The sequence below is a fragment of the Barbus barbus genome, assembly GCF_936440315.1.
Source record: "Barbus barbus genome assembly, chromosome: 46".
NCBI classification, from domain to species: domain Eukaryota; kingdom Metazoa; phylum Chordata; class Actinopteri; order Cypriniformes; family Cyprinidae; genus Barbus; species Barbus barbus.
In genome coordinates this window covers 19945426-19972939 of record NC_136724.1, presented here as the reverse complement: position 1 = coordinate 19972939, position 27514 = coordinate 19945426, and the positions used below count along the sequence as shown (strand labels likewise).

The following is a 27514-nucleotide window of genomic DNA, read 5'->3' as shown; positions in this document are numbered from 1 at the left end:
GCAATTCTGACTTTTTTACTTTAAATTGCAAGATTAAATCTCACAACATTTATGTTTACAATAACATAAACATAGAATTTCATTCAGTACTTCAACTTGAATCAGTAGACATCACTAGATATATTTTGATACGTTCTCCACCCATGTGCAGTTGAAACCAATATCCACTAGAGAGCAGACAAGAAAAAATTTTGGACCATAGAAATGGAACTGGGTGCAGAATGGTGCTAATGACTTTACTCTTTAATGTAAACAACATTTTTAATGCATTGACCCTGAAAGGATCATAGAAGAATGAGTATAATTGAATTAAAATATAAAGTATTTCAGTTGTAACTAGATTATTTCCTGTATGCTTTGTCTGGATTTCCTCAGCCTATAATCGGATTTATTTAATGATAGTTATTAAAATATTATTTTAATCAGGTGAAGGCAATAGAGAAATGTTGTTTACAGAGCAATAATATTTAGTTTAGCTAATACTTAAATTTGATATTAACTGAATTATTAGAGTTTTAATGTTTTTTGGATTTAGTCTTAGTTTTATAGGTTATTATAGTTAACTAAAACCATAAAAGAGTTACATTTTCATTTCCTGAAATAAAATAAACATCAACTGGAGTAAAATAAAATAAGAAAATACTTTTTTTATTACATGATAGCTGCCAAGGCAACATTTCTCCATTTCATTTACTTTACTCTTGTGTACTGAAATTAATAAATACGAGAAATATATATAAAAAAGGCAAAATCACTCAAAACAGAAAATATAATCTTGTATAGAATCTATGCCAAATCCTCCTTCAGACTGGCACGATTTGCCTGGTCTTTGCGCTTTGCTTTCTCCCTCAGGAAATAAATGGATTTGGGATTAGCTCTTAGTTATGAAGGTACTGCAAATCATATAAATAAATAAAAAACATGTGGAGGTGAAACTGGGGATTGATTGGCAGCTTTTTAAGCATGCAGAGACCTAATCACTAAACATGATGAGATGATCATCTCATTAGAGCTCGCCCCATTAGGACTAATGGTTGTGTTCAACAAATTATCTTTAATTAGATCATAGAAATATTCTTGTGTTGCTCATTGCCCGGATAGATCCTGCTAATCTGTTTATTTTTATGACGTAGAAGATTTTAAGCTTCAACAGAGAAGCATTTGAGAAAGCCCCTCAGATGTTTAGCTCATTTTGCACGGTAATAAGAAATCAATGACAAATACTGTTCATAAAAGAAAGCAATCTGATTATTCTTTAAAAGGTTTATTGAATTTGTGGAAATTTTGTTGACAGTTTGGTCTTCTTATGGTGCAAGAGAGACAAGTTCATCAAGTTTTTGGTCATTTGCAATAATTATACAAAACAGAAAAAGGTATTGCTGTGGTCTTCAACAGTGTAAACTACAGACATCGTGGTAAACAAACCTGGATAAAGCTGGTTTATTCAGTGGCCTACGTTATCTTTTCAGCTCTAATACAGCTCTATAGACAGACCGCTCTATTGTGACAATGCAAAAAAGGCACTTTAAAGCTGTTTTTCTTTTTTACTCTCAACAGAAACAACAAAAGAAACTCCATTCCTCTTCGTTCTACTCCAGCATGGATCTTCAGCTCTCTGTGCCCCTACTAGTCACATGTTCACATGCGGCTCATTCCAGATCATCATTTTGGGTGGACTCATTAATTATCTGTGGTGGATGAAAGGTCAAAAGGTCATCATTTAGAAACGTAATAACATGTGTAAAGACTTTTCATGCCACTCACATGTCCGTCTCTGGTCTCGATGGTCTTTATCACCACTTTCTTTGAATGGCTTTCCATCGAAGGTCTGGTTTCCTTCATGGACTCTGCATGAAAAATATAAAGCAAACATAGTCATTTCATCAGAAAAGTGTGGAGAGTCAGAGAAGACAGAGAAAAGTCTGTAATTGTAAGTAGTTTTAGACCAGTGGTTCTCAATTCAAGCTATTAAAATTGGCTAAACTGGAATTCTCAAAATGTTTGTTACTAAATGCATCTTGAATTTCATATTTATTCCCACTGCAAGTAAACATGTTTTTGATTTGATTTAAATGGATATTTTAACACAAAATATAGGACATGGGAAGCATTTTCTTTTCCATTTTGAAAATTGATAAACCTATTTATTTTACTGTCATAATTAATCATGATTATATGTTAGTTGTTATATATTATTTGCATTCAGCATTGTTTTCCCACTGTTCACAATACTTAAAGGATGAACTCAAATATACTGTACCTCGCAGGGTTAATGATGAGAAGTTAGGAAATGGTGTGGGGATCCTGGAAAGAAAAAGAAAAGAGAGAAATAAAGTGTAAAAACTAATGTTAAGTCAAAAAACATATTTGTAGCATATTTTAAATAGTCATATTTTTAAGTTATATTTATAATCTTAGTAAATTATATTTTACAGTGAGCAGGTTACTTTATATGACTTTATATTAATTAAAATAATTAATTTAATTTTAATTATTTTGTGAGCAAAAGATAAGGTCTAGTTAACAAGGTTAAAAAATATTTTTAATAGTTTTAGTTAATATTGTTAACTAAACAACTAAAAAAATATTTTGTTAATTGAAATAAAACTGAAATAAAATCAAATAATTTCATGAGACGCTTACACTAAATGAAAAAATAAAAATAAACAACTACAATTAAAATTAAAAACTGAAAATAGAAAAGTAAAAGCCAATTGACAATATTAATAAAAAATATAATAGCATATACTAAATACTAAAATAATACTGCTAGTTAATATTTCTACAATCAAATCTGTAACCAAAAATCATGTTCCCACGTTTATTCCACTAGGTGTCACTATAAGTCCATCCTGAATGTGCCTTTAAAGAAAAGATAAAAATACAAAGAAAATCTATTTGCAAAAGCAAACATTCACCTGCTTTCTTCCCCTTCCAGCAGTTTCCTGTAGGTGGCAATCTCAATATCCAGGGCCATTTTAACATTCAGCAGATCCTGGTATTCACGTAGATGGCGCGCCATCTCATCCTTCATGTTGTGGATGTCGTCCTCTAGATGAGCGATGGTGTCCTGGTAACCGGATGTCTCCATGGAGAAGTTATCTTCCATCTCTCTCATCTGACGCTCCAGGGACTCATTCTGAAATGATGAATAAGATCATTAGCAAGTAGTAATTTAAGCAGCCATGATATAAAGCTCTTTAATAATTGATAAATATATATATATAAAAAAAAAAAAATCCTTGAAATAACATAAACATTAACTAAAATTAAATTAAAGTAAATAAAAAACAACATTATTTTAACTTGTATGCACTGTGATGTACTAAACTAAAACTGCAATAAAAAAAATCATTAAGAGAATAAAAAAATGACAACAAAACAAACTTACTACAATTTTAAAAATTAAAATGAAAACAGAGAATAAAAATATTAATAAAACCTATTATAATAGTATTTCAATGATACTAAAATAACACTGACGCTAATATAATTTTGTCAAGTACTTACAGTTCCTTTAAGAGCTTCTAAGTCGCAGGTGAGAGATTGAAGTTGGCGGCGATAGTCATTGGCCTCCTGCTTGGCCAAACGGATCGCTTCGTTGTTACGGGCAGCAGCTTCTGACAGGTCAGCAAACTACAAAAAAAGAGAAAGTGTGAGATAAAGATAAAGCTCCATCTGCCTCTCTGACTTTTGTTTTCTATTTACAACTGATGACTGTGCTGGTTTCATGTTTGAAGATCTAGATTAATAGATCAATCAGTCCATTAGGATGATCAATACTATGACAGAGGAGCAGATGGTCTCTAAATCCACACTAACCTCTCAGCCGACCATCTGCCACGACTTAAGGAGCTGATCCTGATCTTACTCATTCCTCAAACATCTCACACTGTCTTACCAGATCAGATCCTTTCTTGTTTCATTGTTCATTTGTAACTTAACTTAAGTTATATCTGATGTTTCTTGTACGTTTATCAACTTTATCTCAGGTGTTTCTCCACAAACTGTATGTATTATTGCTGCAAGTAAATCTGTATTAGATTTGATTTTAATTAAATGCACAACTTTTTTAATGACAAGATACAGAAAAGATATGGAATATGGGAACATTTTTCCTCATTTAAAAAGTTGAGATGCCTATTTTTATAATTATCTATTTTATTATGAGAACCTGACCTTGGATTTGTACCATTCCTCGGACTCCTGGATGTTCCTGGAAGCCAGAGTCTCGTACTGCTGCCGGACGTCTTTCAGGGCAGCGGTGAGGTCAGGTTTGGCCACTTCCATATCAATCTGCACATGCTGTTCCTGGATCTGAATCTGCAGATCGGCAAGTTCCTGTGGAGATATTAGAAAAATTGATTAACAATCCAAATGCACAGTTTGAAACCTATCCTGAATATCACATTGTACACCGTTGCTCAATAGTTTAAGGTCAGTACAATACAGTAATATTGTGAAATAGTAATGCAATTTAAAATAGCTGTTTTCTATGTGAATATATTTTAAAATGCAATGTATTCCTGTTATGCAAAGCTGAATTTTCAGCATCATTACTCCTGTCTTCAGTGTCACATGCTCCTTCAGAAATCATGCTGATTTGCTGCTCAAGAGACATTTATTATCAATAATATTGAAAACAGTTGTGCTGCTTAATATTTTTGTGGAAATATAAATCTTTTGTTACATTATAAAATATTTTTGTCATTTATTCTCGTCTTTTTTGATCAATTTAATGCATCCTTGCTAAATAAAAGTATTCATTTCTTTCAAAAGAATATCTGACTGACCCCATGCAGCTATTGATTATGTACCATATATTTTGGTTTTTGATTTGAGTGTAAACAGAACAAATCTCATTCTGAAATAGCAATAGTTTGTTAGCCCTGAACTAATGTACTTCCTGATCCTGAAACAATGTCTCCGCTTTATTCTCTTGGAATTACGCGCTTTTCCACGACCCATTTAATCACTATGGCAGCACGTCACACATGCCTGACAATCCCCTGATATTAACAAGCCCAACAAAAGTGTCAGTCAGCCAGAAAACCACGACTGTGAGAAGAATGGTTGAATGGCCAGAGGAAATTTAATTCATTTTATTGTTCAGAGCTAGTCTTCTATGGCTCAGGAGACTCTGAGTTGTTGTTGTTTTTTAAGCATGAGCTGTCTTGGATATTTCTCCTAAAATTCATCAGAAGAAGAGTTTATGGATGTATAAACTTATAGAATTTGGTCTGTAATGAGAAATACTTAAATTCATATTAAAGTTTCTCATTTTTGATTGCATGTCCTGCAATCATTGAGATCTCAGGGAGACATAAGATTGTTGTTTTTTTTGTTTTGTTTTTCTCAGGAGTAAAATCTGTGAAATATGCCATTTGCATTTAATGTTAATTCTATCAAATATAATTTTTTTTGCTATCAAATTTTTTGCCGTTTCTCCAGGTGGTTCAGTACCTCATCATGAAGCTTCTTCAAGAAAGCGATCTCTTCTTGCAAGGACTCCACCTTTCTCTCCAGGTCCAGACGAGCCAGGGAGGCGCTGTCAACATCCTGTGGGAGTAACACGTAAAATATTAATCAGTTTCTCCTAAAAATGTTGTTTTAAACTTCTACTTGTGTTTCCTATGAATTCTACACATGCAGTTCCTTTTCTCATTCTTCTATTCCTTTGCGTTAAAGAATCACATTGTACACTACAGTTCAAAAACTTGGGGTCATTTTTTATGTTTTTGAGGAAAGTCTCTCATCCTTAACAAAGCTGCATTTATTTGGTCAAAAATACAGTAATATTGTGAAATATTATTACAATTTAAAATGACACTTCTCTATTTTAACATTTTAAAATGTAATTTATTAGCATTTTCAGCATCATTACTCCAGTCTTCAGTGTCACATGATCCTTCAGATATTATTTCTAATATTCTGATTTGATGCTTGGGTAACATTTCTTATTATTATCAATGTTGAAAACAGCTGTGCTGCTAAATATGTTTGTGGAAACCTTGATACATCATGAAAGAAACTGATTTCTTTTTTTTCAAATAGCATTTGAAAACCTTTCGCACCATTACATGTTTTTACTGTATTAATTTCTTTTAAAATTATTGACCCCGAATTTTTGAATGGTAGTTCGTGTATATTCTTTTAAGCTATTCCTGACTGAAGTGAATAACAATAGCTCGCCTGCTGCTGATTGTTTGTAGTGCAAACCCTTTAAAACACACACACACACACGTCCTCTCCTCTGTGTCCATAAGTCACCAGTGTACCCTGCTTAACACTAACCCCTCCCACGCATACAACAGTTTTCTTTGTCATAAAAGCCCAGCCTGCTCTCAGACAAAGCTTTCTTTTCAGTTGCGTGTCTAAATCTGATGCCGGACAAGAGGGCAGCTTGACCAGGCCTGCACTGACCCTTTTATTGTGAGGGAGACAATCAGTAGTGTCTTGCAAACAATCACTGGAACGCTAACTGATCACATTGTAATTGTGGCTGCGGTTAGCACCCAATCAAACATCAGATCCAAGAATACATATAAAAATGATTGTGGTTTCTCTGAACATGCGAAGATGTACCTGTCTGAAGCCCCGAAGCGTGTTCTCCACATCCTCTCTCTGGAGCATCTCTTCTTGAAGTCTGAAAATTAGATGAATATTTAAGCAAAGCCACACCCTGCCAACCCCACTGGAGCATCTCACCAGGACAATAAGAAAGCCTTTGACATCAAACTAAATAAAATCAATTTCTTCTCTTTGGCTGTATCAAAAAATGGGTTTTATTTGGTTTTATTTGACCTGGTAAAGAGAAAGCTTTGTCCTGAGAGAAATTTAACACCATATTACACTGCCAAAAAAAAAAAAGTCATAATATGGGGTCACATCTAAATAAACAGGTTTTATCTAGGTCAGAAATATTATTAAAAATCATTTTAAGAATCAAGGTAGGTAGAACCAGCTTCTTAATGTAAGGACAGTACATTTTCACTTTTCAGTAAAAGATCATTTAAACTCAAAACAATATATATATATATATATATATATATATATATATATATATATATATATATATATATATATACATACATGTATAGGCACATATATATGTATGTATGTATATATATGTGCCTATACGTGTGTGTGTGTGTGTGTGTGTATATAGCTATATATATAATGTTGTGTAAATACACCGTTAAAATGCATTTATGAATGCATTTTTTCTTATTAGCTCCAGTTCTGTATATATTGGTGATATGAAATACGAAATTTGGCAATAATATGATTTAAAAACCTTGTTTGCAAAAAAAAGTAGGCTATTTTTATAAACTCGTGCACTTGGCAGATGTTTAATGTTATTTTACACTTTTAACCGTTCTGGTTTGTTTGCACAGTCTCTTGGACAATGTTTGGCCATACTTCTCTTTGAGGCGCTCGATGTCTTCTCCCAGATTGTCCCGGTCCACCTCCACTCTGGCTCTCTCGTTGGTGAGCTGGTCCACCTGTCTCCGGAGTTCTCTCATCTCATCCTCGTACAGATCACCGATCCGGGACGAGCCTTTGCCCCGCATCTGCTCCAGCTCCGCGGTCAAGATCTTATTCTGCTGCTCCAGAAATCTCACTTTATCTATGTAACTGGCAAACCTGTCGTTGAGATGCTGCATCTCCGCTTTCTCATTGGTTCGGTTGGCTTTAAACTCGGTGTTGATGGCATCGGCGAGCCCGAAGTCCAGCGTATCTGTGGCGAGTCTGGGCATCGGCGCGCTTCTGCGCACCCTCGCGCCCTTGCTCATGTAGCTGGATGGAGACGCGGAGGACGCGCCGCTGTAGGAGACGCGCGAGGTTGTGCGCACCGGGCTGCTGTACTGCCGGCTGGTGTAAGTGGACCGAAGCGTCGCTGGTCGCTCTCCACCGAACATCCTTTTGTAAGAAGATGTGTTTGTTCGGCTGGCCATTGTAATCCTTTAGTTCTGGGGTATAGTTGAAGTCAGCGTCTACTTTCACGAACTACCGCGCCCTGTCCAGACCAACCGAGACCACTGCAGAGGTTCTGCTTGCATTTATAGTCCACTCCCTATGCTAATGACATAACGGTGCAGGGAGCTTTAGTGACGCAGGAGCGCAGTCGGGGCGGAGGAGCAGGATGTGCCCCTCCATAATTATGAAAGAGTTTGACTCTGGCAACAACAAGACAGCACATTTACTTTTGTATTCATTCATTCGTTTTTCCGTTTAATATTTTCGTATAATGTTGTTTTATATATTTGCATTGTATTTGAATTTTACAATATACATAATAAACGATAAATATTCAGTGTGTTTATTATTTATCCCTTCATTCGTTTAAATACAAAAATATTAGCTACTTTCTGTTTTTAAATAATAGATTTTTAAAATATTTTTATGTTTTGAAGGCTATTATATAAATATTTATTTATTTATTTTCGTAGTTTTCATCTATCTATCTATCTATCTATCTATCTATCTATCTATCTATCTATCTATCTATCTATCTATCTATCTATCTATCTATCTAAATCACACAAACACACACATGACTTATATAAAATATAAAAATATTTATATAACGTTTTAGAATATATATATATATATATATATATATATATATAATTAAAAAATATATATCAAACATATATTCAAACTAATTATATTAATTAATAATGTAATTAATTGCATAAATTTTGAGCAACAAAAAAATTAGGGGTTGGATCAGGTAGAAATAGCTCTAAGTTAACAAATATTTTAATTATATATGTATGTATGTAGGTATATATATATATATATATATATATATATGTGTGTGTGTGTGTGTGTGTGTGTGTAGAATATTGAGCAAAATCTAACAATTTCATTAAAATATTTTACTTTTTTTACTTTTTAATTTTAAATGCAATTTTCATTTTAATAGGTTATAATAATAATTATTATTTTATTTTATTTTAGGAAGAATAAAATAAGAGAAAGAAAACTAAAGCGGAACGCTTCGTCAATGTACTTGTTTCTAGAGGGTCATGTTCGGGAGCGCACACAAAGGCATGCTTGGGAAAAATGAAAATATCGAATGTGTTTGTGTTAAAGCTTTTTGGAATGAGTTATGTACCTATCTCTCAGAAAAAAACAAATGCCAAAATATGTATTAACACCTTTAGTATTATTTTTCTCTATCATAATCCAAATTCTCATATTCAGTAATTTACGTTGTTAATTTGTTTATGATTCTTGGTAAATTTTTTATTCACAAATGCAAATTTTTGGGTAAGATCCCGTTACTGTCTATTTTTCTAGTAGGCTATAATTCCTATGTTTTGTCTTTGATGGGCATAAAAAACAAACCGTCTTTGAAAAGTCAAAGATTTCTTTCAATGTTTAACCTTGTATAATTTTTTTTTTTTTTTTTTTTTCCCTCTAGCACTTTATTTTCGTGATCTATGTCTTTTTGTTGTTGTTGTTGTTGTTATTATTATTTGTTCCTGTTGTTATGTACTTGTTACATTTTCATTTTTGGCATTAATAAAAAAAAAATGAAAATATCATAAACATTAATCAGCAGTAAAAGAAGGAGAACATGGACCCACCCCGTGTCCTGGAGTTATACAGCGGAATAGGAGGGATGCATTATGCTTTAAAGGGTACGGCATTTGGTCTGACACAGGATCAGCTGCAGAGGCTCTAGGTGTCTAGAAAATGATTGACGCTGGTGTTGTGTGATCCCCACAGGTGTCACTGTTCCCTTACTGTACATTTGCAATGCGTTTTCTTCATAAATAAATGGCATTCACAGACAGAGAAAAAGTTTATTTGTTGAATTGTGAAGACTAATTTCGGAATAGTTGCATTGCATGCGTTTCTTACAGAGAGCTCAGTTCCTGCTGAAGTTGTTGCTGCTGTGGATGTCAACACAACAGCTAATGAAATCTACCAACACAACTTCCCCAATACCCCACTCCTGCCAAAAACGATCGAGGTCAGTGCTTGCCCTCATGAATCTCAATTGGTTATGTAAGTGATTAGACACATTTTGTTTGAACGCATTCACAGAACACTAAGCGCCTCCTATTTTGCAAATGTATACAGACAATAATATACATAATCTAACAAGATAATTATGACTGACTTTTTTTTTTTTTGCATTTTTGCATTGAGTTGTCATATTATTGACCTTTCTGCAACTCAAACAGCTTGTGTAAGCTAAATCTGTCTTATTTAACTGATTTATTGCATTCATAACAACATGTCTCTTTTGTAACATCCTTAAAATTATGTTTCTTGGTTAATTCTACCAGCACATAGTCTCATGACTGCGTTTTTAAAAGCAATAGGAGGTAAAAGTGTAACCGAGTGGTTTTTGTGGTGGTTAAAGGTTCTGTGCTTCGTCAGCATGGTAATGATGTACCTGCCACTGGCCTCACTTCATAAGAATATAAAACAATGCTTGCAACAACGGATGGAGGATTAAAGAGTGATAATGAAGATGGATTCGATATTTAAATAGCATTATTGTGGAGTAAATTTGTTTTTGTAAATATATATTTTTAATGTATAAGAATGTTGTCAGATCAAGACTTAAATAACTTAATATTTTTGCTTTATAATGTTGTGTATTTCGATATGTGAATTGTTCTAAGTGTGATTTTTAAGAGTAGGTTATGTTTTGAAGAGCTGTCATTTATTTAATTAGTTATTTCTTTATTTTTTAAGTATAGTTGTTTAATCATATTTCTGAACTTATGACGTGATCAGCATGTTTTTCTTGTGAATTGAAGTAGTAGTTCACACAAAACAATATAATAAAAGACTTTTAAACATTTAAAAATCCTACCAACCCCAAACGTTTGTAACATGGAAAAGGCTGCTAAATTGGTTGATTAATGCTAATGTGTGTTTCTCAACAGGATTGGTTTGCAGGGAGATGTTGCTGACCCCAGAACAAAGAGCTTCCTCTATATCATGGAGCTTCTGCCAAGGTCCGACTGATCAATCTGTGCTCTTTTTAAGTCACTTAAACATTATTTCTATGATATTGATTTCCAAATTTGAATTCCTAGTAGTGTACAGTGGTTTTGCACCTCTGACATTATTAATTCATGTCTGATGAAAGGACAAAGAAGCTTCCTCTCTCTCTCTCTCTCTCTCCATTTGCCCTTTCTCAAGTCCGTTGTGTTATTCTCGAGCTCTGCCAGAGTTGTTTTCTCCCAGAACGTGATTGTGAAAGAATGTACCTCTCTTCGTCCCTGCAGGCTCAGCAAGCGGCCACGCTTCATTCTGCTGGAGAATGTGAAGGGCTTTGAGACCTCTGCTGCAAGGTAACCAGCACGGCACAGGAGCCTTGAAATCACCATAGTTACATGGCTATGAGCCAATGGGGTCATTGGTTTCCCCTCTGTGTTTCTGTCACTATTGATTGTGCTAAAAAGAATCTTATAGCTGTCTCTGCACATTGAACTGGGATGGATCAAAGTATTTAAACAATGAAAGAAGTAAAACTTTACCTTAACATTGGTCTTACACTCTTAAAAATAAAGGTTCCAAAAGTGGGTTTTTGCAGTGATGGTATAGAATAACTATTTCTGAGAACCTTTCAGTGAATAGTTCATAAAATAATATTTTTAGAACAGTTTAATGAACCAAAGAACATTTTTTCCTCTACAAAGAACCTTAAAGACATATGAAAATTATATTAGGGAATGAAAATTCTATCATTTACTCACCCTCAAATTGTAAGAATTTCTTTCAGCTGTTGAACACAAAGAAGGTATTTTGAAAAATGTTTGTAACCAAACAGTTGACGGTAGTCATTGACTTTCATAGTATGTAATAAAATACTGTGGAAGTCAATGGCTACCGTCAGCTGTTTGGTTATGAACATACTTCAAAATATCTTATTTTGTGTTTTTCAGAAGAATGAAACTCATACAGGTTTGGAACAAGTGGTATTTGATGACAGAATTTTCGTTTTTTGGGTGAACTATCCCTTTAAAGGTTCCATGGATTTTATAGGTTCTTCATGGAACCATCAGAGCCAGTTAGTATCAAAAAGCATAACTGAGCTGTTTTGGTCTTTTAATTTACAGGGATGCTTTGCTTAAGACATTGAGAGAGTGTGACTACAGCTTTCAAGAGTTTCTGATCTCACCACCATCTGTAAGCATGTCTCTTCATCTCTTAAAAATCTCAGAAACTGTATCCTAGTCTTGTTTTCGTGATGGTTTTTATTGCCACAGCTTGGGATACCAAACTCTAGGCTCAGATACTTCCTCATTGCAAAGAGACCACCGGGATCCTTCTCATTCTCGACTTCATCTTGATGTACTTTTCTGTTTAGATCTACTCTAACTAATGCAGTTGCCATTGAATACTAAAGCTTTTCTTCTACTGGCAGATTATGGAGGGCTTCCCCATGTCTGAATCACCAGGCAGCCTCACTTTTCCACACAATCATCCTACATCATCTGAGTGTGAGAGCGAAACGAGTGGGACGATCATTTTTAAGCTGGAGACAGAGCGAGAGTTGGAAAAGAAGAGGATCCAGGACAGTCAGGAAACAGTTCGGAGCCTGCAGGACTTCTTGCAGGAGGATAAAGAAGACATGGATCACTATCTGCTGTCCTCCAAAACCCTGCTCAGATACGCTTTACTGATGGATGTAGTTCAGCCCAGCAGCAGGAGATCAGTCTGCTTCACTAAAGGATGTGGCCCTTACCGTATTAGAATATATTATGATGAATACTTCATTTATTTTATTTATACATTCATTTATATATTCTATAAGAAAAAAAACTAATATATACATTTATATTTTTATTTAATTTAATATTTAATTTTATAATTATTTATATATGCTTTTTTTTTTTTTTTTTTACATAGGGTGTGTGCCTCACCATATTAGTACTGTATATAATATGATATACTTAATTTATTATTTGTATTCATAAATTAACTGTATATATGTATATATACACATATACATACAGTGCCCTCCATAAGTATTGGAACAGTAAATACAAAATTGCTCTGTTGGCTGTGGAGTTAAGACATTTGCGAATATGATTAAAAGATGAATATGAGACAAAACTACAGAATGTCATTTTATTATTAGCCATTTCAACACATACATGTTTTACCAAATAAAAAGAACAGCACTTTTAGAGTTCATCCCACTCATTTATGTGAGCATAAGTATTGGGACAGTTGAACATAAGGCAGATATAAAAGATTAAAAGCTATTATTTAGTTGCAGATCCCTTGCACACAATCACAGCAGTGAGTCTGTGACCCATAGACATCACCAGACTCTTGGTCTCATCCTTTGAAATGCTTTTCTCAGCCTTTAATGCAGCCAATTCCAATTGTTGCTTGTTTTGGGGAGTTTCTGCCTTTACTCTCCTCTTCAGCTGGTGAAATTCATGTTCAATCAGATTTAAATCTGGAGATTGACTTGGACAATCTAAGACTTTACATTTCTTTGCCCTTATAAATTCCTTGACTGAACTGGCAGGGTGTTTTGGGTCATTGTCCTGATGCAATATGAAGCACTTCCCAATGAATCTGGTGGCATTTTCTTGAATATTGTTAGGCAAGATGGTTTTGTACCCTTCCAAATTCATTCTGCTACTGTCATCATACATTAAGTCATCAGTAAAGTTGAGAGGGCCTGTTCCAGAGACAGCCATGCATGCCCATGCCATGACACCACCTCCACCATGCTTTACAGATGAGGCTGTATGCTTGGGATCAACATTTTTGCTTTCCCATCATTTAGATAAAGGTTCATCTTTGTCTCATCGGTCCATAAACACAGTTCCAAAACTCTTCTGGCTCACCTTTGTGCTTTTTTGCAAACTCTAATCTTGCCTTTCTATTTTTGGTGCTGGTCAGAGGTTTGCATCTTGCTGTGTAGCTTCTGTAATTCTGTGTCAAAGTCTCCTGAGGACAGTAGATTGTCAGAGCATCACCCCAGCTTTCTGGAAGTTGTTGGTGATTTTACAGACATGTCTTTTAGGATTCATTTTCACAGATTTTATAATTTGTCTCTCATCAACTACTGTTGTTTTCTCAGCCGATCAGGTAGTTAGTTGTTGGTTGCTGGTGGTTTCCAAACTCTTGATTTCTCCATGCCCTTTGTTTTTACTAGAGCTCTAACTGACTTCCTCTTTTCTTTTAGCATCCAAATTGCTTGCTTTTCTCTCAAAGTCAGCTCCCTCGTCTTCATCCTGGTTTGTGTGTGTCATCATCGAATGCAAGATTCAGAATACAGAAGTAATGGATATAACTGATACGACACATTCCCTGCTTTTAATATCTGAAGAATTAATGCAACAGGACACAGCTGATCACTTAGAAAGACCTGTGAGGCAACTGTTTCAACACTTATGCTCACATTTTGTCTTCACTGTTCCAATACTTATGGAGGGCACTGTATATATATACACATGCATACATACATACACACACATATACATATATATACACATATATACTGTATATACACACACACACATACACATATATAAATTATATCTATTAGTTTTTTTACATCATAATTATTATATAACATTTAAATACATATAACAAATTATATTTTAAGTTTGAAGTTTATCTTCATTATAATTTTTTATATAAATGTAAATGCAGTTATAATGAGGACACATTTACAATTTATTTAATATATACTAAATTTACTAATGTTTTCAGCTACCAATAGGAGTGTACTATTTAACATGTTTTACCATATTTAAAATGATTCCCCAGTTAATATCCTAGTTGGTTATAACCGTTGATTGTTTCTGTGTAGTTATGGTCACTATGTGGAGAGCACGGGCTCTGTCCTGCAGTCCTGTGTGGATGTAGAGCTAGAGAGTGTGTTTAAGAACCTGGAACTTCTTTCTGAAGAGGACAGACTAAAGCAGCTTCTTCAGTTAAAGCTGAGATACTTCACACCCAGAGAGATCGCCAACCTCATGGGCTTTCCTGCAGATTTCAGTAAGACTTTGACCCCACTCAGCACACAATAAAATCACATGAATGAACAGAAATCTTCTCAAACTTAACATTAATATAAACAGATATGCATAGATGTCCTTTTTATGATGTAATATTTCAGCAACATAAGCTTTAAAGTCCACTTAGTCATTCCACTGGAGTATGAAAAGTTTAATAATTAACTTCCCATTATTCACTATTGGCTTCCATGCAGATAATAAGCTGTTACAGGATTCGATTCAATTCAAAAACAGCTGCAAATGATGTCAGAGTTTGTTTTTAGACAGACTCCTAAGAATTTTACCATATAATAGTCAAGAATTCAGTGACATGGGGCGTTTTAAGAGAGTACTGTGCATTTAGTGAAATAGATTATCGGCTAAAACACATCTCTTCCATCGTTATTTGACCCTCTAACTCTAGCACTCTCTATTCTAATTCTATTCTTTAAAAAAAAAAAAAACTTGCCCCTTTTGGACTTGCACTCTATTCATTTACTAACTGCTTGTTTTCTTAAAAAAAAAAAAAAAAAAAACTAACACTAGCTTCTGTATTCTTTTTATATTTGATCTATTGTTTATACAATTAACATAAAGCAAAAAAAAGGCCTCTAACACTAGTATGCTCTATTCTTTTTTCTATTCTATCTGTTTTCTTTTTATTTATTATATATTTAAAAAACAAAAAACCTTGCTACGTGTACTATGTTAGGCTAAATGAGACTTGTTATACCCTGTTAGACTGCATGCTGGTTATACCCTGTATAATTGTGTATGTGACAAATAAAAATCTTGAATCTTATAGCACTTGCGTATCATTGCTCTTTTGTTCATTTGAATTGCTTCCATTGTCCTCATTTGTAAGTCGCTTTGGATAAACGCTTCTGCTATATTGACTATTATTATTTATGACTTATATTGTAGTTGTCTATGAAATGTCATTCACTGGCCCTCATGTTGTTTGTGCATAACCCATTTGTTTTTATATATTTTGTGTTTTTTTATGTTTTGTGTGTTTCAGCATTTCCAAAGCACTTTTCTGTTAAGCAGCAGTACGGTGTTCTGGGAAACAGCCTGAACATCCATGTGGTTTCGCATCTTATACATCTCATGATCTCAAAATAGACATTACATGGACTGAAAGAGAACAACCGTATACAGGGAAAAATGATGTATTGTGTATATATAATATATTTTTTAATGTTTTTTTTTTTTTTTTTTCAAATTAAGGCCATGTATATTGTTGGGGGTTTTTTTCTGTAAATTTGTATATTAATAAAATGTTATTTTTACTGAACATTTGTTTTTTTATTATTGTCACGAAGTGTGTGAAATTTCATATTTTCCTTCATTTGATTACACAAAAACAACAGATCAGTGGAAGTATAGATTAAAATGTGTTTTAAATAGCATTATATCAGCTTTAATGGGTAATTTACTCTGAAGCTGTTCATATTCAGAAAATGAGCCCTAAGCAGCAGTTTCAGTCTTAACTTTGGTTACTGATCTCCAAAAACATGTGACGGCCACTGACACTTGACCAATAAAGTAAAATCACTGGCATGCAGCAGAGTTAAATGCCCTCTAGACAGTTCCATGTTCTTTATGAGTGATTTTGGGAAATGTAGTGGTGTTAAGACTCTTTGGGGCCAAAGTGCATCTCCAGCTGCTTGTGTTTTAGGCAGGTTTAGGTGTGAAGGTACAGTACAGTGTCTGATGAGCGTCCTGGGACAAGTTCTCTCAGCATGGCTCGGACACTGAGCTTCTCCTGGCCCTTAGTCTTTCTGCTCTTCCTCTCTGGACTACAGTGTGACCATGGTGGTAAATCTAACAACAGGCAAAAAAGGGACATCAGCACTGACCAGTATGTATTTTAAATTAATTATTTTATGTTTGCTTGAAAGATTGATACATGTTTGAGACGTAATTTGAATAGGTCAGTTCTCTTAGTTTCAAATGCTTTGATGGGGTTTGTTTGAGTTTTCCCTGCTGCAACTCTGTGCTTCAATGTGAAGATTTTAACATGAAACGGATGATATTATTGACCACTATAGATTGTTTTTAAACAAATATTAATAATTCTACTGCCAGTTAGAAATTAAACTTGTCCTACAAAGTTAACTGGTGATTGATTTGCAGGCCTCGTATGATATCAGAAAATGGTCACCTCACATTCTCTGCTGGCTACAACAAAGACATTCGCTTCACAACCTCAGGGTCAGGAAGTGTGAAGGTGGGGGCTGAGGACCTCATCCACCAGATAAATCAGGTGAATTCATGATGAGTTTGACTGAAACAACAATGTGATGCTATAGTGAATTTTATGTGGTGAGATGAGGATTTGATTAAAAAAAAATTCCAAAATGTCTAGAGGGTTTATCATTTTATTTTTTGTTTTGTTTCTTTTTGTGTGCATTTTGTTTGATTTCATTCCATTATTGTGTTTAATTTTGTTTGATTTCATTTACATTACATTTTCTTTAATCTAGTCCGCACAGATCAAGCATTTTGTCTGTGTTATTGAAGCACTTTGAATCTGGGTAAAGTTTTAATAAAAATGTAATCAAATTTGAAATCAACTCTGTTCCAGATCAAAATGAACAAAGATGACATCGATACCATAAAGAACAGTGGCCCTTCTCCGGAGATTACAAACCAGCTCAATCAGCTCAACACCAGAGTGACGACGCTTGAGACAAAAGTTCAGACAATAGAACAGGTATCGTTGTAATCATCGATTTCACTCGAGGCGTATTGCTCATATCCTTCCATTTCAGCCGTTACGATTTAATCTCAGTTTTATGGCATTATGTATTTCATAGACAGTACAGCGGAAGACATGCAGCAGCAATCCATGTCAGAACGCAGGAACCTGCTTGAACTTGTTAGACGCATTTCATTGCCTCTGTCCTGACAAATGGCAGGTCAGTCACCCAGACATCCATCTGTCCTTCTGTCCTGTTCATATGTCATTCTGATTGCCACTTGGTTCAATCTCTCTACAGGGTCCCACATGTGCAGTGGATGTGAATGAGTGTCAGGTGTTAGCAGGAACGCCGCTGGGCTGTCAGAACGGGGCCACATGTGTGAACACACCCGGATCTTACACGTAATCCTCCATTATTTCTCTTGAGTGGGGTTTTTAGTGTTTATGTGAGATTTTATGTTCATATTTTACTTTTCTTTTGTGTATCAGTTGTACCTGTACTCCAGAATGGTACGGTCCACACTGTACATCTCGCTATGATGACTGTGCAGGCGGAAGTCAGGATCTGTGTGTTCACGGCGTGTGCATCGATTCAGACAGAGTCAATCCCAATGAGGTGATTCAAAATGATGTGTATTTATCTCAGTTTTCCACATGCATGTGGATGTACAAATAAACTACTCATCAGTCCATTTTTGGGTAGTGAAAGACAGTAGTTCACCCTAAAATGAATGTTCTGCCTCATGTCCTACCTGTTAAACTTTTTTTTCCATAGATCAAAATAACAAGACTTTTAGAGGACTTTAAGCTTAAAAATAAATGTTATAGTGCCATGAAATTATCATAAAAGTGGTTCATACAACTGTATTCCAACTCTTCGAAAGTTATAAAAGAGCTTGTGTGGTGAATATGTCAAAATTTAAAGCATTGGCTCACCCTCTTATCATTCCATGTGATCTTATCATGGTCCGCATGAGATAAAAACCATTTAATGGGACATTACCCTTTTACATGCAATTTCCATTATCCAAAAATGACCAAGAGCACAATAAAAATTAGTCCACTTGACTTTTATAAACGCTCTATTTGGAGGAACAGACTCAAATTTCAGTCTGTTCCTCACAAGTACTATAATATGATTTCATATGAGTTTGGGGTCTGTAAGAGTTTGTATGTAGTTTTTAAAGAGGTCTCTTCTGCTCACCAAAACTGCATTTACTTGATCCAATATACAGTAAAAACATTCTTGTGATGCAAAGCTGAATTTTCAGCATCATTACTCTAGTCTTCAGAGACCATTCTTATATGCTAATTTCTTGCTCAAGTAACATTTCTTATTATTATCAGTGTTAAAGCCATGGAAAGTTCAAAAGAACAGCATTTATTTTAGAAATCTTTTGTAACAGTTTAATTTACAGTCACTTTTGACATCAGTTTAATGCATTGCTGCTAAATACAGTTATTATTAATTATATTAAGCAATGATATTAATTTCTTGAAAAGCAAACAAACAAATTTACTGACTTCAAACTTTTGAACAGTAGTGCAGTAAAATACTTTATTGGGCATTTTTCTCACTATTCACTTTCATTATATACTAAAGAGCAGTGTCAACATTCTGCTTAATGTGTACTTTTGTGTTCTACAAAGTCATACAGCTTTGGAACAACATGCATCTCTTTAACGTCTCTTTTCAGCCCAAATATAAGTGTATCTGTGATGCTGGCTGGATGTCTCCACCCGGAGGGTCAGCGTGCACAGCTGATATTGATGAGTGCAGCCTCCCGAACAAACCCTGCTCCACAAACCCCCCTGTGCAGTGCTTCAACACTCTGGGCTCCTTCTACTGCGGCGCCTGCCCTGCAGGTCAGACCATATGATTATTGCCAAGATATCAATATATCAATGATTTATCTTTTCTTAGTTTACGTATTGGGTGCATTTACATTGAAGGCATTTAATAGCCTAACAGATTCTTAATAAGAACATTATTTCATGAAGTTAATTGTTTTGGTTCCTCCAGGATGGCAGGGTAACGGTTACAGCTGCCAGGATGTCGATGAATGTGCCACAAACAATGGAGGCTGTTCTACTTCCCCCATGGTGCCATGTCTCAACACCATGGGCTCCTTCCACTGCGGCCAGTGTCCTCCAGGTTTAGCTCACATCCTGATTCTCATGCAATTTAAAATAAGACCTGTTGTCTTAACAAGAATATTTCACCCAAAAATGAGTTGTGCACTGCTGTACAAAATTTTGGGGTTGGTAAAATTTTTAAACTCTCTTATATTCACCAAGGCTGCCAAAAAACAGTAATATTATGAAATATTATTATAATTGCTTTATAACTGTTTTATATTATAATATATTTTCAAATGTAATTTATTCCTGTGATGCAAAGTGGAATTTGTCATATGATCCTTCAGAAATCATTCTAATATTTTGATTTGCTGAGCATTTATTGTTATCAGTGCTGAAAATAGTTTTGCTGTTTCATATAATAGAACGTTAAAAACAGCATTTATATGAACAATATAAATGTAACTATCACTTTTTATCCATTTAATGCATCCTTGTAAAAGTATTAATTTCTTTAAAAAAAGAATAATCTTGCTTTCCCAAAATTTTTAAATGGTAGTATGTTGTTTTATAACCTTTATTACTTTCTTCAATGTTTTGTCTGTCCTTTTCCATGAATGAGCACTGGGCCTGTCAATCTCCAAAAAGCACCATAAAATTAGTCCGATGGACTATATGGCCATACAATAGCTTTGTGTGAGAAACATTCTGAAATTTCACTTGTTTTGGGTGAACTATGCATTTAATATCATAATATTCAGAATCTGAATCATTTCTTGTTCATAATTGCTGGGAAATTGAAAAATGCATATTTCTCACATGTTTGCTGGTCCTCTGTCCTGTTTTCAGCACAGTCTGGCCTATAAAATTCTTCTGAATCATGGTTTTTGCTCACTGTAATATGTTTCAAACGAGAGACAGATGCTTGTGTGATCTGAACTTCATTATATTCCCTCTGGGAGAGATGGAGATAGAAAGCTCAGAGAGGTGAAGAGATCCATTAGCTGGGTTCACTGAGGACATTGCTGTCTGCAAGTCCTGCTAATATATTCAGCTTTACAAGTCTCAGTTGACTGCTAGATTGCAGAGAAAGACCAGACGCACTGAAATGATCAGGCTAAAATAGCCATTAAATGTAAGATGAGACTACTGACCCCCATGTGTGTTTCTTCAGGCTATGAGGGAGACGGGAAGACCTGCACTCAAGCTGACATCTGCTCCACCAACAATGGAGGATGTTATCCACTGGCTACCTGTACTTCTACTCCAGGTACACACACACACACACACACACACACACACACACACACACAGACACACACACACACACACACACGCACATTCACTGCATACTTTTACTGTAGTTATTCTTTACAGCAGCGCATGACTAGCATTTGTTATAACAGGATCAATAAAAAGTGTGTTAAACTTTAATTGTTGTGATGTGACCTCCTGATATAAAACATATTGTTGCCATATGTGTCTATTTTTACAGGTTTGTTTTGTTTTAGTCATAATGTTTTTCTTTTGATGGAAATATTCTTAAAATTGTATCAGTATTTGGTCATATTCATTAATTTCAGTCAATTTTATTGTGACTAAAAGCATCCAATTCTAGAAAATAATGTTTTTGTTGACCAAAAATTGCAAAATCAAAAAAGAGTTTTTAAAAATGAACTTTATCATTTTACATTTTGAACAAGTAAAAAATCATAACATAAAACACAAAACTAGCACATGAAAATAAAAGCAAACTATATTTTTTCCTGCAAAAGTACACTTTTTAAAAATAAATGCTGTGGATTTTAATAATTGTTCATATGTAATATTACGTTTATGTTGTGTATCTTTGATTATATTCTTCATAATCATATTCTTTCTCGTTAAAAAAAACAAAAAACATTAGTGTGTTGCTAATGTGCATAATATACTGTTTATATACAGTTTATATATGCTGTCAATATTTTGTTAAATTCATTAATTCCTGTAGTTTTCAGACTAAAATGCTTATTAAATTTGCTTGTTTAATAAATAAAATTTGAATGGTGAACAATAAACCATTTTTTCATTTACCTTTGTTTTAATAAAATAAAATAATAATAAAATAAATAATATATATAAATAGCAAAAGCAACATGTAAAACTATATTTTTTCCTGAACGCTATTTTAATAAAATGCTGTGATTTTTAGTAGTTGTTCATATCTGTAATATTATGTTGTGTATATTTAACTATAGTCTTAAAATCATATTCTTTCTAGAGTTTTCTTCAAAAACTTTTTTTTTTCCTCGTCATATTTCCCTCAGCAGTATGTTTGATTTAAAATCATTAAATTATTGCCAGGATGTGTGTTTTTTGGCAATATCTGCATATTGATGAAAAATAAAACGGAGTAGAAGAATCATATCTGAATTTCATTATGAGCTGTTCTCCTTCCAGGAAGTATTATCCCATCATGCACCTGTCCTCCTGGTTATGTGGGAAATGGCTATGGACCTACGGGCTGTACTCAGATCAGTGATATCTGTGGAACTAGTAATCCTTGTGTAAACGGTCAGTGTGAGGTAAGTGTTTATCTCTTATAACTTCCCCTCTCTGTTCTGTTTCCATCAAACTACAGCAGTCAGCATGTTTTTGTTTTTTTCATAGAATACAGCAACTGGCTACATCTGTCGCTGTGACCCGGGCTGGGCAGGGCAGAATTGCGATCAGAACGTGAACGAGTGCTCTAGCAATCCCTGCCAGAACGGAGGCACCTGCACCGACGGCATCAACGGCTACACCTGTACCTGCACCTCCCAGTGGACCGGCCCACAGTGCCAAACTCCACAGCAAGGTGTGTGTTATTGGAGAAGTGATGTGTGTGATATTGTTTGTTTATCTATACAGTAACATCATGAACTTTTATGTGTGTCAGAGTGTGGAGGAGTTTTGGAAAGTCCAGCTGGCACATTCAGCTACCCTACGAATCCTGGAACGGGTGATTATGATCACCAGGTCAGCTGTGCGTGGGTCATCAGAACCGACCCCAGCAAGGTTAGTAAAGATACATCTGTGACCTTTTTAAAAATCCAGTCCATGCTGAATGAAATCTGATACTTGTTTCTTAATAATGTTGGGGTGCTGATTCAAAAAATAGTGCCTGTTTTGATGTGCATTTCATATCATATTCATGTCATGCGCTGCTGTTTGATGTGCATTTCATACCAGTGACAGAAAAAATGCATACATGACCCAGATGTTTTCTGCTACATCTGTGGGCATTTTACTACATCACAGTGACAGAAAATGACAGATTTTGTGAAAAAAAGGTGTATATGTTTATAAACTTTTGTTTAAGTAATGTTCTTTTGAGTATTTGAACACGTTTTTCCACTCCTTTGCCGATTGAAAGTTATATGATACATTTTTTGACATTTGACTGATACATGTCATTTGAAAAATTCTTATTTTGAGAAACAACTGTGCATAATGGAAAGTTTTAATTGATTTAATTATTTTTTTATCTAAACATCATCAGATTAGGTAATGTTAAGCCTTTTGTGATGACGAAAAAATATTCTAAGGATTTTAAAAACCTTAATTATTATTTTGTGTGAAAAATTTTTTTACTGATATTTTTCAACTCACCATCATCAGATTATGTAATATTAGGCCTTTCTTTGCAAATCAGCAGAATTTTTTTTTTTTCTAGATTTCATAGATGTAATCTATGGAATTAAACTTTGGGTTTTGTTTTTTCCAGATTCTGCGGATTACCTTCCCTTTCTTTGACATCGAGAACAGCGCCTCCTGCAACTTCGATTTCCTGCAGGTCCACGATGGCGAGAGCGCCTCCGGCTACATGATCGGGAAATACTGTGGCACTGCCGCCCCAGCCGAACTCTTCAGCTCCCATAATTCTCTGTACTTCTGGTTCCGCTCTGACCATTCAGTCAGTGGTCGCGGCTTCACCGTAGCCTGGCAATCGCAGGCACCAGGTAAACTTTAAATTAAGGTCACATTAGTGAAATGTCTCAGGCAATAGAGATCCAATTTTTTTATTGTCAACAGTGTCGCGTTTTATAAAGCACAGCTCACACAGAGGTCACTTTCAAACCAAGCAGCTTTCTGTTGGTCAATGTGGCAAATCTGCATGATCAGTTTGAACCCATTGTGAAATCTGCATTGGGAAATCTTTCACCCTCACCTGAAATTTCCCAGTTCCTATTGAAATGACTGGATTTTGCGTGCAAGAATTCGTCAAACAGCAGCAAATGTGACCACATTTCCTGATTGGTCCAAATGATTGCCTCTCTTGTGATCTTAGCAACTATTTGAATTTGTATCTTGTTTCAATACTCCTTTCTTTTCCAGTGTGTGGTGGGGAGTTCACCAACACATATGGTGACATCAAGTCACCCGGGTACCCAGGTAACTATCCACCTAACCGGGACTGCTATTGGACGGTGGATGTGAACCCTGGTCTGCTCATCACATTTGCTTTTGGCACCCTCAGTCTGGAGCACCATGATAACTGCAACTTTGACTACCTGGAGGTAAAGCTTGTTGCATCATGCATTCATTTTAAAGGTGTTTTCTGTGCGTATGTGTGTTAAAATGCTTGTTTTCGGATTTATTTATTTTGTAGATCAGAGACGGCCTGCTCCCAGAAGACCCGGTTCTGGGAAAATACTGCAGTACAGCATCACCACCACCTCTACAGACGACAGGACCATCTGCCTGGATCCACTTTCACTCTGATTTCAGCATCAGCGATCGGGGATTTCACATTACATACACTACTTCACCATGTAAGTAATGTGTAGCCCATGTTGTCAAAACACACAGAGAGAGAGGGGAATTATGGGACATTTTAAGGAGGATAATAGACCTGTACATTACCGTTCAAAAGTTTGGATTGGATTTTTTTTTTTTTACATTAATGGGCAAATGAATGTTTCTGAAAGGAGGTTTTTCACTGCATTTATTTGATCAAAAATGCAGTAAAAACAGCAATATTATTACACTTTAAAATAACTTTTAATATGTTTTAAAATATAATTTATTCTTGTGGTGAAGTTGAATTTTCAGCATCATTACTCCAGTCTTCAGTGTCACATGATCCTTCAGAAATCATTCTAATATGCTGCTCAAGACTCATTTCTTATTATTATTAATGTTGAAAACAACTGGGCTGCTTAATATTTTTGTGGAAACGGTAATACTTTTTTTTAGGATTCTTGTTTTGAAATAGAAATCTTTTATAAATACTTTACTGTCACTTTTGATCATTTGTGAACAGTTTCCTGAACACAAAGGAATGTTACAGTACTATTTTCTGGTTTGCAGTCATAATGCATGGGCAGTAATTCCAGTAACTAAATTATGGATAATTTTAACAGATCCATCAGTGGAATACTGTCCTTTCAAATGCTCATAAAACAGTTTATTGGAGTTATATACATTAAAAGTGAGCAGTCACATTGCAAGTGTTGTAAACTCAGAGAGGAACATGATGCTTGGATCAACACTGGGTTCAAATGGGCAAAGCCATTAGTCTTGCAATATTGGGATGAATTGCTTGAGTGTAATGCAATTTATTCTGTGTCATCAGCTGACCCGGGCTGCGGAGGCGTCTTTACAGACACAGAAGGCATCATCATCTCTCCTAACTGGCCTAATAACTATGCTCACAATAGGCAGTGCATTTATATCATCAGAATGCCACGTAGTGAACAAGTGGCGCTTAACTTCACCCACATGGACCTGGAGACTCATAGTGGCTGTCTTTTTGATTTTGTTGAGGTATGATTTGTGTAATTAATGTTGATGAGAGGAGAAGTAAATAGCATTTTGCAGTAGCATTACCAAGTCAAATCGCTTTTAGGTTCGAGACGGGACTGGTGAGACCGACCCACTCATTGGGAAGTACTGCGGCACCACCCTGCCGGCACCAATATTGTCCACCACTAATGGACTCTGGATCCGTTTCAAGTCTGACAGCTCTGTGTCCCGTGCTGGCTTCAGGGCCATGTATGAACTCGGTGAGACACTGAAACCTCCTATTTATGTAAAGCGAATGATGCCAACTGAATGCCAAAATTCACTTCCATTTTTCTGAAAAATAAAACAGTAAAAATAAGGCCAGACTGTGTAAACATGCAAATGCAAACATGAATGCTTTGTTTGTGTCAAGTCACTTTAAAACAGAAGTATTATATTTTGATGTACATCCGAGTGTAACAGATTATCAAAATGAGAAAATTTTGAGCTGGGCGTGAGCTGATTGGATGTTGAGATGTGGGCGTTGCCAGTGACTTGAGAAGTTTTGCATATGCCAATAGAGAGAAATCTGGCGTTTTCACTGGAAAGTCCAGTTATGACATTTTGAGTAAAAATCATAGTAGGAACACAGTAAGATCAATAACTATAGCTAAGGTAAATTTATCATTTCATGCCGACTTTAAACTATTAGCTAAACTGATTCTCCACCATTTTGGTATAGTAATCTCTTTGAAATATTGCTAAAATGCTAATGTCAATAATATGTTGCTGAGAATATTATGTTTCGGTGTTTTTTTTAGTATTATTGAGATTTTAATATTTTTTTCAAACAGTTATTTTTTTTAATCTTCCATTTTCACCTTATTTTTGGTTAAAGTTTCAATAAATTTGTTGTTTTTGTAGTTTATATACTGTATGTATGTCTATACTAGTTATTTTAGGGCAACAAGTTAAGGGGTTAGTTCACCCAAAAATGAAAATTCTGTCATTAATTACTCACCCTCATGTCGTTCCAAACCTGTTAGACCTTCATTCATCGTCGGAACACAAATTAAGATATTTTGATGCATTCCGAGAGCTCTCTAACCCTCCCAAGGATCCTTACATGATCAAGGCTCAGAAATGTAGCAAGGACATCGATAAAATAATGCATGTGACATCAGTGGTTCAACCGTAATTTTACGTAGCTACGAGAATAATTTTTGTGCGCAAAGAATACAAAAAGAACAAATTTATTCAACAATTTGTCTCCTCCGCGTCACCCTATAGTGCCATTTTGGAGACATACGTAACGTATGTACACGGATATGCCGTTTACACCGTTTAAGCTTTGATCTGAATTTAAACAACGTATCCGTGTACATACGTCATTTACGTATGTGATACTTAACTTAAACTTGACATGAGTGCTGTGGTTTTAGAATATTGTCATGCAAGAGATGCTCCAAAAGACATGAGACACGAGTGCAACGCTCAATCATATCCATCTAATGCGTGTTTACTTAAAAAAACAAAAAAACAATGACAAGGCAGATCCATGCCAGAATGAATGCAAAACCACATTCTGTGTGAACAGCCCCTAACAGTTTACCTTACTTCCTGTGTCCTTTCTAAGATTAAACACAATATTGAGTACCAAATATGTTAAAGCTAATTTAGCTTTAATGAACATAATTTAATATTAGTGTGTGACATATGAAGTTTGTGATCTCAGTGTTTAACTGTTTTCTCTAGCTTGTGGAGGAACCCTCTCTGGAACCGGTCAGATTCGAACTCCCTTGCACCCTGACCCCTATCCCCACAACAAAGTGTGCGAGTGGGTCATTAACCAACCCGAGGGCTATGTGGTCACTCTCAACTTCCTCACCTTTGACGTTGAGGGAAGCAGCACATGTGTCTTCGATTATGTTGAGGTACAACATTAGCATTGTGCTAATCCTATTCAGCCAACATACAGATT

The 27514-nt window shown here is 35.1% G+C and overlaps 2 protein-coding genes and 1 pseudogene across 3 annotated transcripts in view; 2 read left to right on the top strand and 1 right to left on the bottom strand.

Annotated features, from left to right (window-relative positions):
* Nucleotides 1-1250: 1250 nt before the first annotated feature.
* On the bottom strand, nt 1251-8128 carry vim (vimentin). The gene is made up of 9 exons (XM_079409005.1): nt 7423-8128; nt 6586-6646; nt 5464-5559; nt 4180-4341; nt 3511-3636; nt 2919-3139; nt 2261-2304; nt 1765-1847; nt 1251-1688 (listed from the first exon to the last, which is right to left on the bottom strand). Exons 1-9 carry the CDS (start codon nt 7956-7958, stop codon nt 1650-1652), a joined length of 1368 nt encoding a protein of 455 aa, XP_079265131.1. The 5' UTR covers nt 7959-8128; the 3' UTR covers nt 1251-1649.
* Nucleotides 8129-9589: 1461 nt separating this feature from the next.
* LOC306865316 (tRNA (cytosine(38)-C(5))-methyltransferase-like) lies at nt 9590-16127 on the top strand (annotated as a pseudogene). The gene is made up of 9 exons: nt 9590-9653; nt 9879-10023; nt 10917-10988; nt 11262-11327; nt 12096-12165; nt 12246-12330; nt 12404-12711; nt 14816-15003; nt 16024-16127. The product of its transcript is annotated as a tRNA (cytosine(38)-C(5))-methyltransferase-like (transcript).
* Nucleotides 16128-16747: 620 nt separating this feature from the next.
* Nucleotides 16748-27514, top strand: part of LOC306864890 (cubilin-like) — a gene marked incomplete at both ends in the record, with an annotated part of 36615 nt that continues 25848 nt past the window's right edge. Inside the window, 18 exons of the mRNA XM_079409173.1 lie at nt 16748-16866; nt 17142-17271; nt 17593-17721; nt 17825-17926; nt 18008-18111; nt 18199-18325; nt 19407-19575; nt 19733-19864; nt 20963-21058; nt 22228-22352; nt 22438-22624; nt 22706-22824; nt 23534-23768; nt 24145-24326; nt 24419-24581; nt 25385-25575; nt 25658-25814; nt 27289-27467. Of these exons, the coding sequence (XP_079265299.1) occupies nt 16748-16866; nt 17142-17271; nt 17593-17721; nt 17825-17926; nt 18008-18111; nt 18199-18325; nt 19407-19575; nt 19733-19864; nt 20963-21058; nt 22228-22352; nt 22438-22624; nt 22706-22824; nt 23534-23768; nt 24145-24326; nt 24419-24581; nt 25385-25575; nt 25658-25814; nt 27289-27467 (2646 nt within the window). The remainder of the gene's footprint in view (nt 16867-17141; nt 17272-17592; nt 17722-17824; nt 17927-18007; nt 18112-18198; nt 18326-19406; nt 19576-19732; nt 19865-20962; nt 21059-22227; nt 22353-22437; nt 22625-22705; nt 22825-23533; nt 23769-24144; nt 24327-24418; nt 24582-25384; nt 25576-25657; nt 25815-27288; nt 27468-27514) is intronic.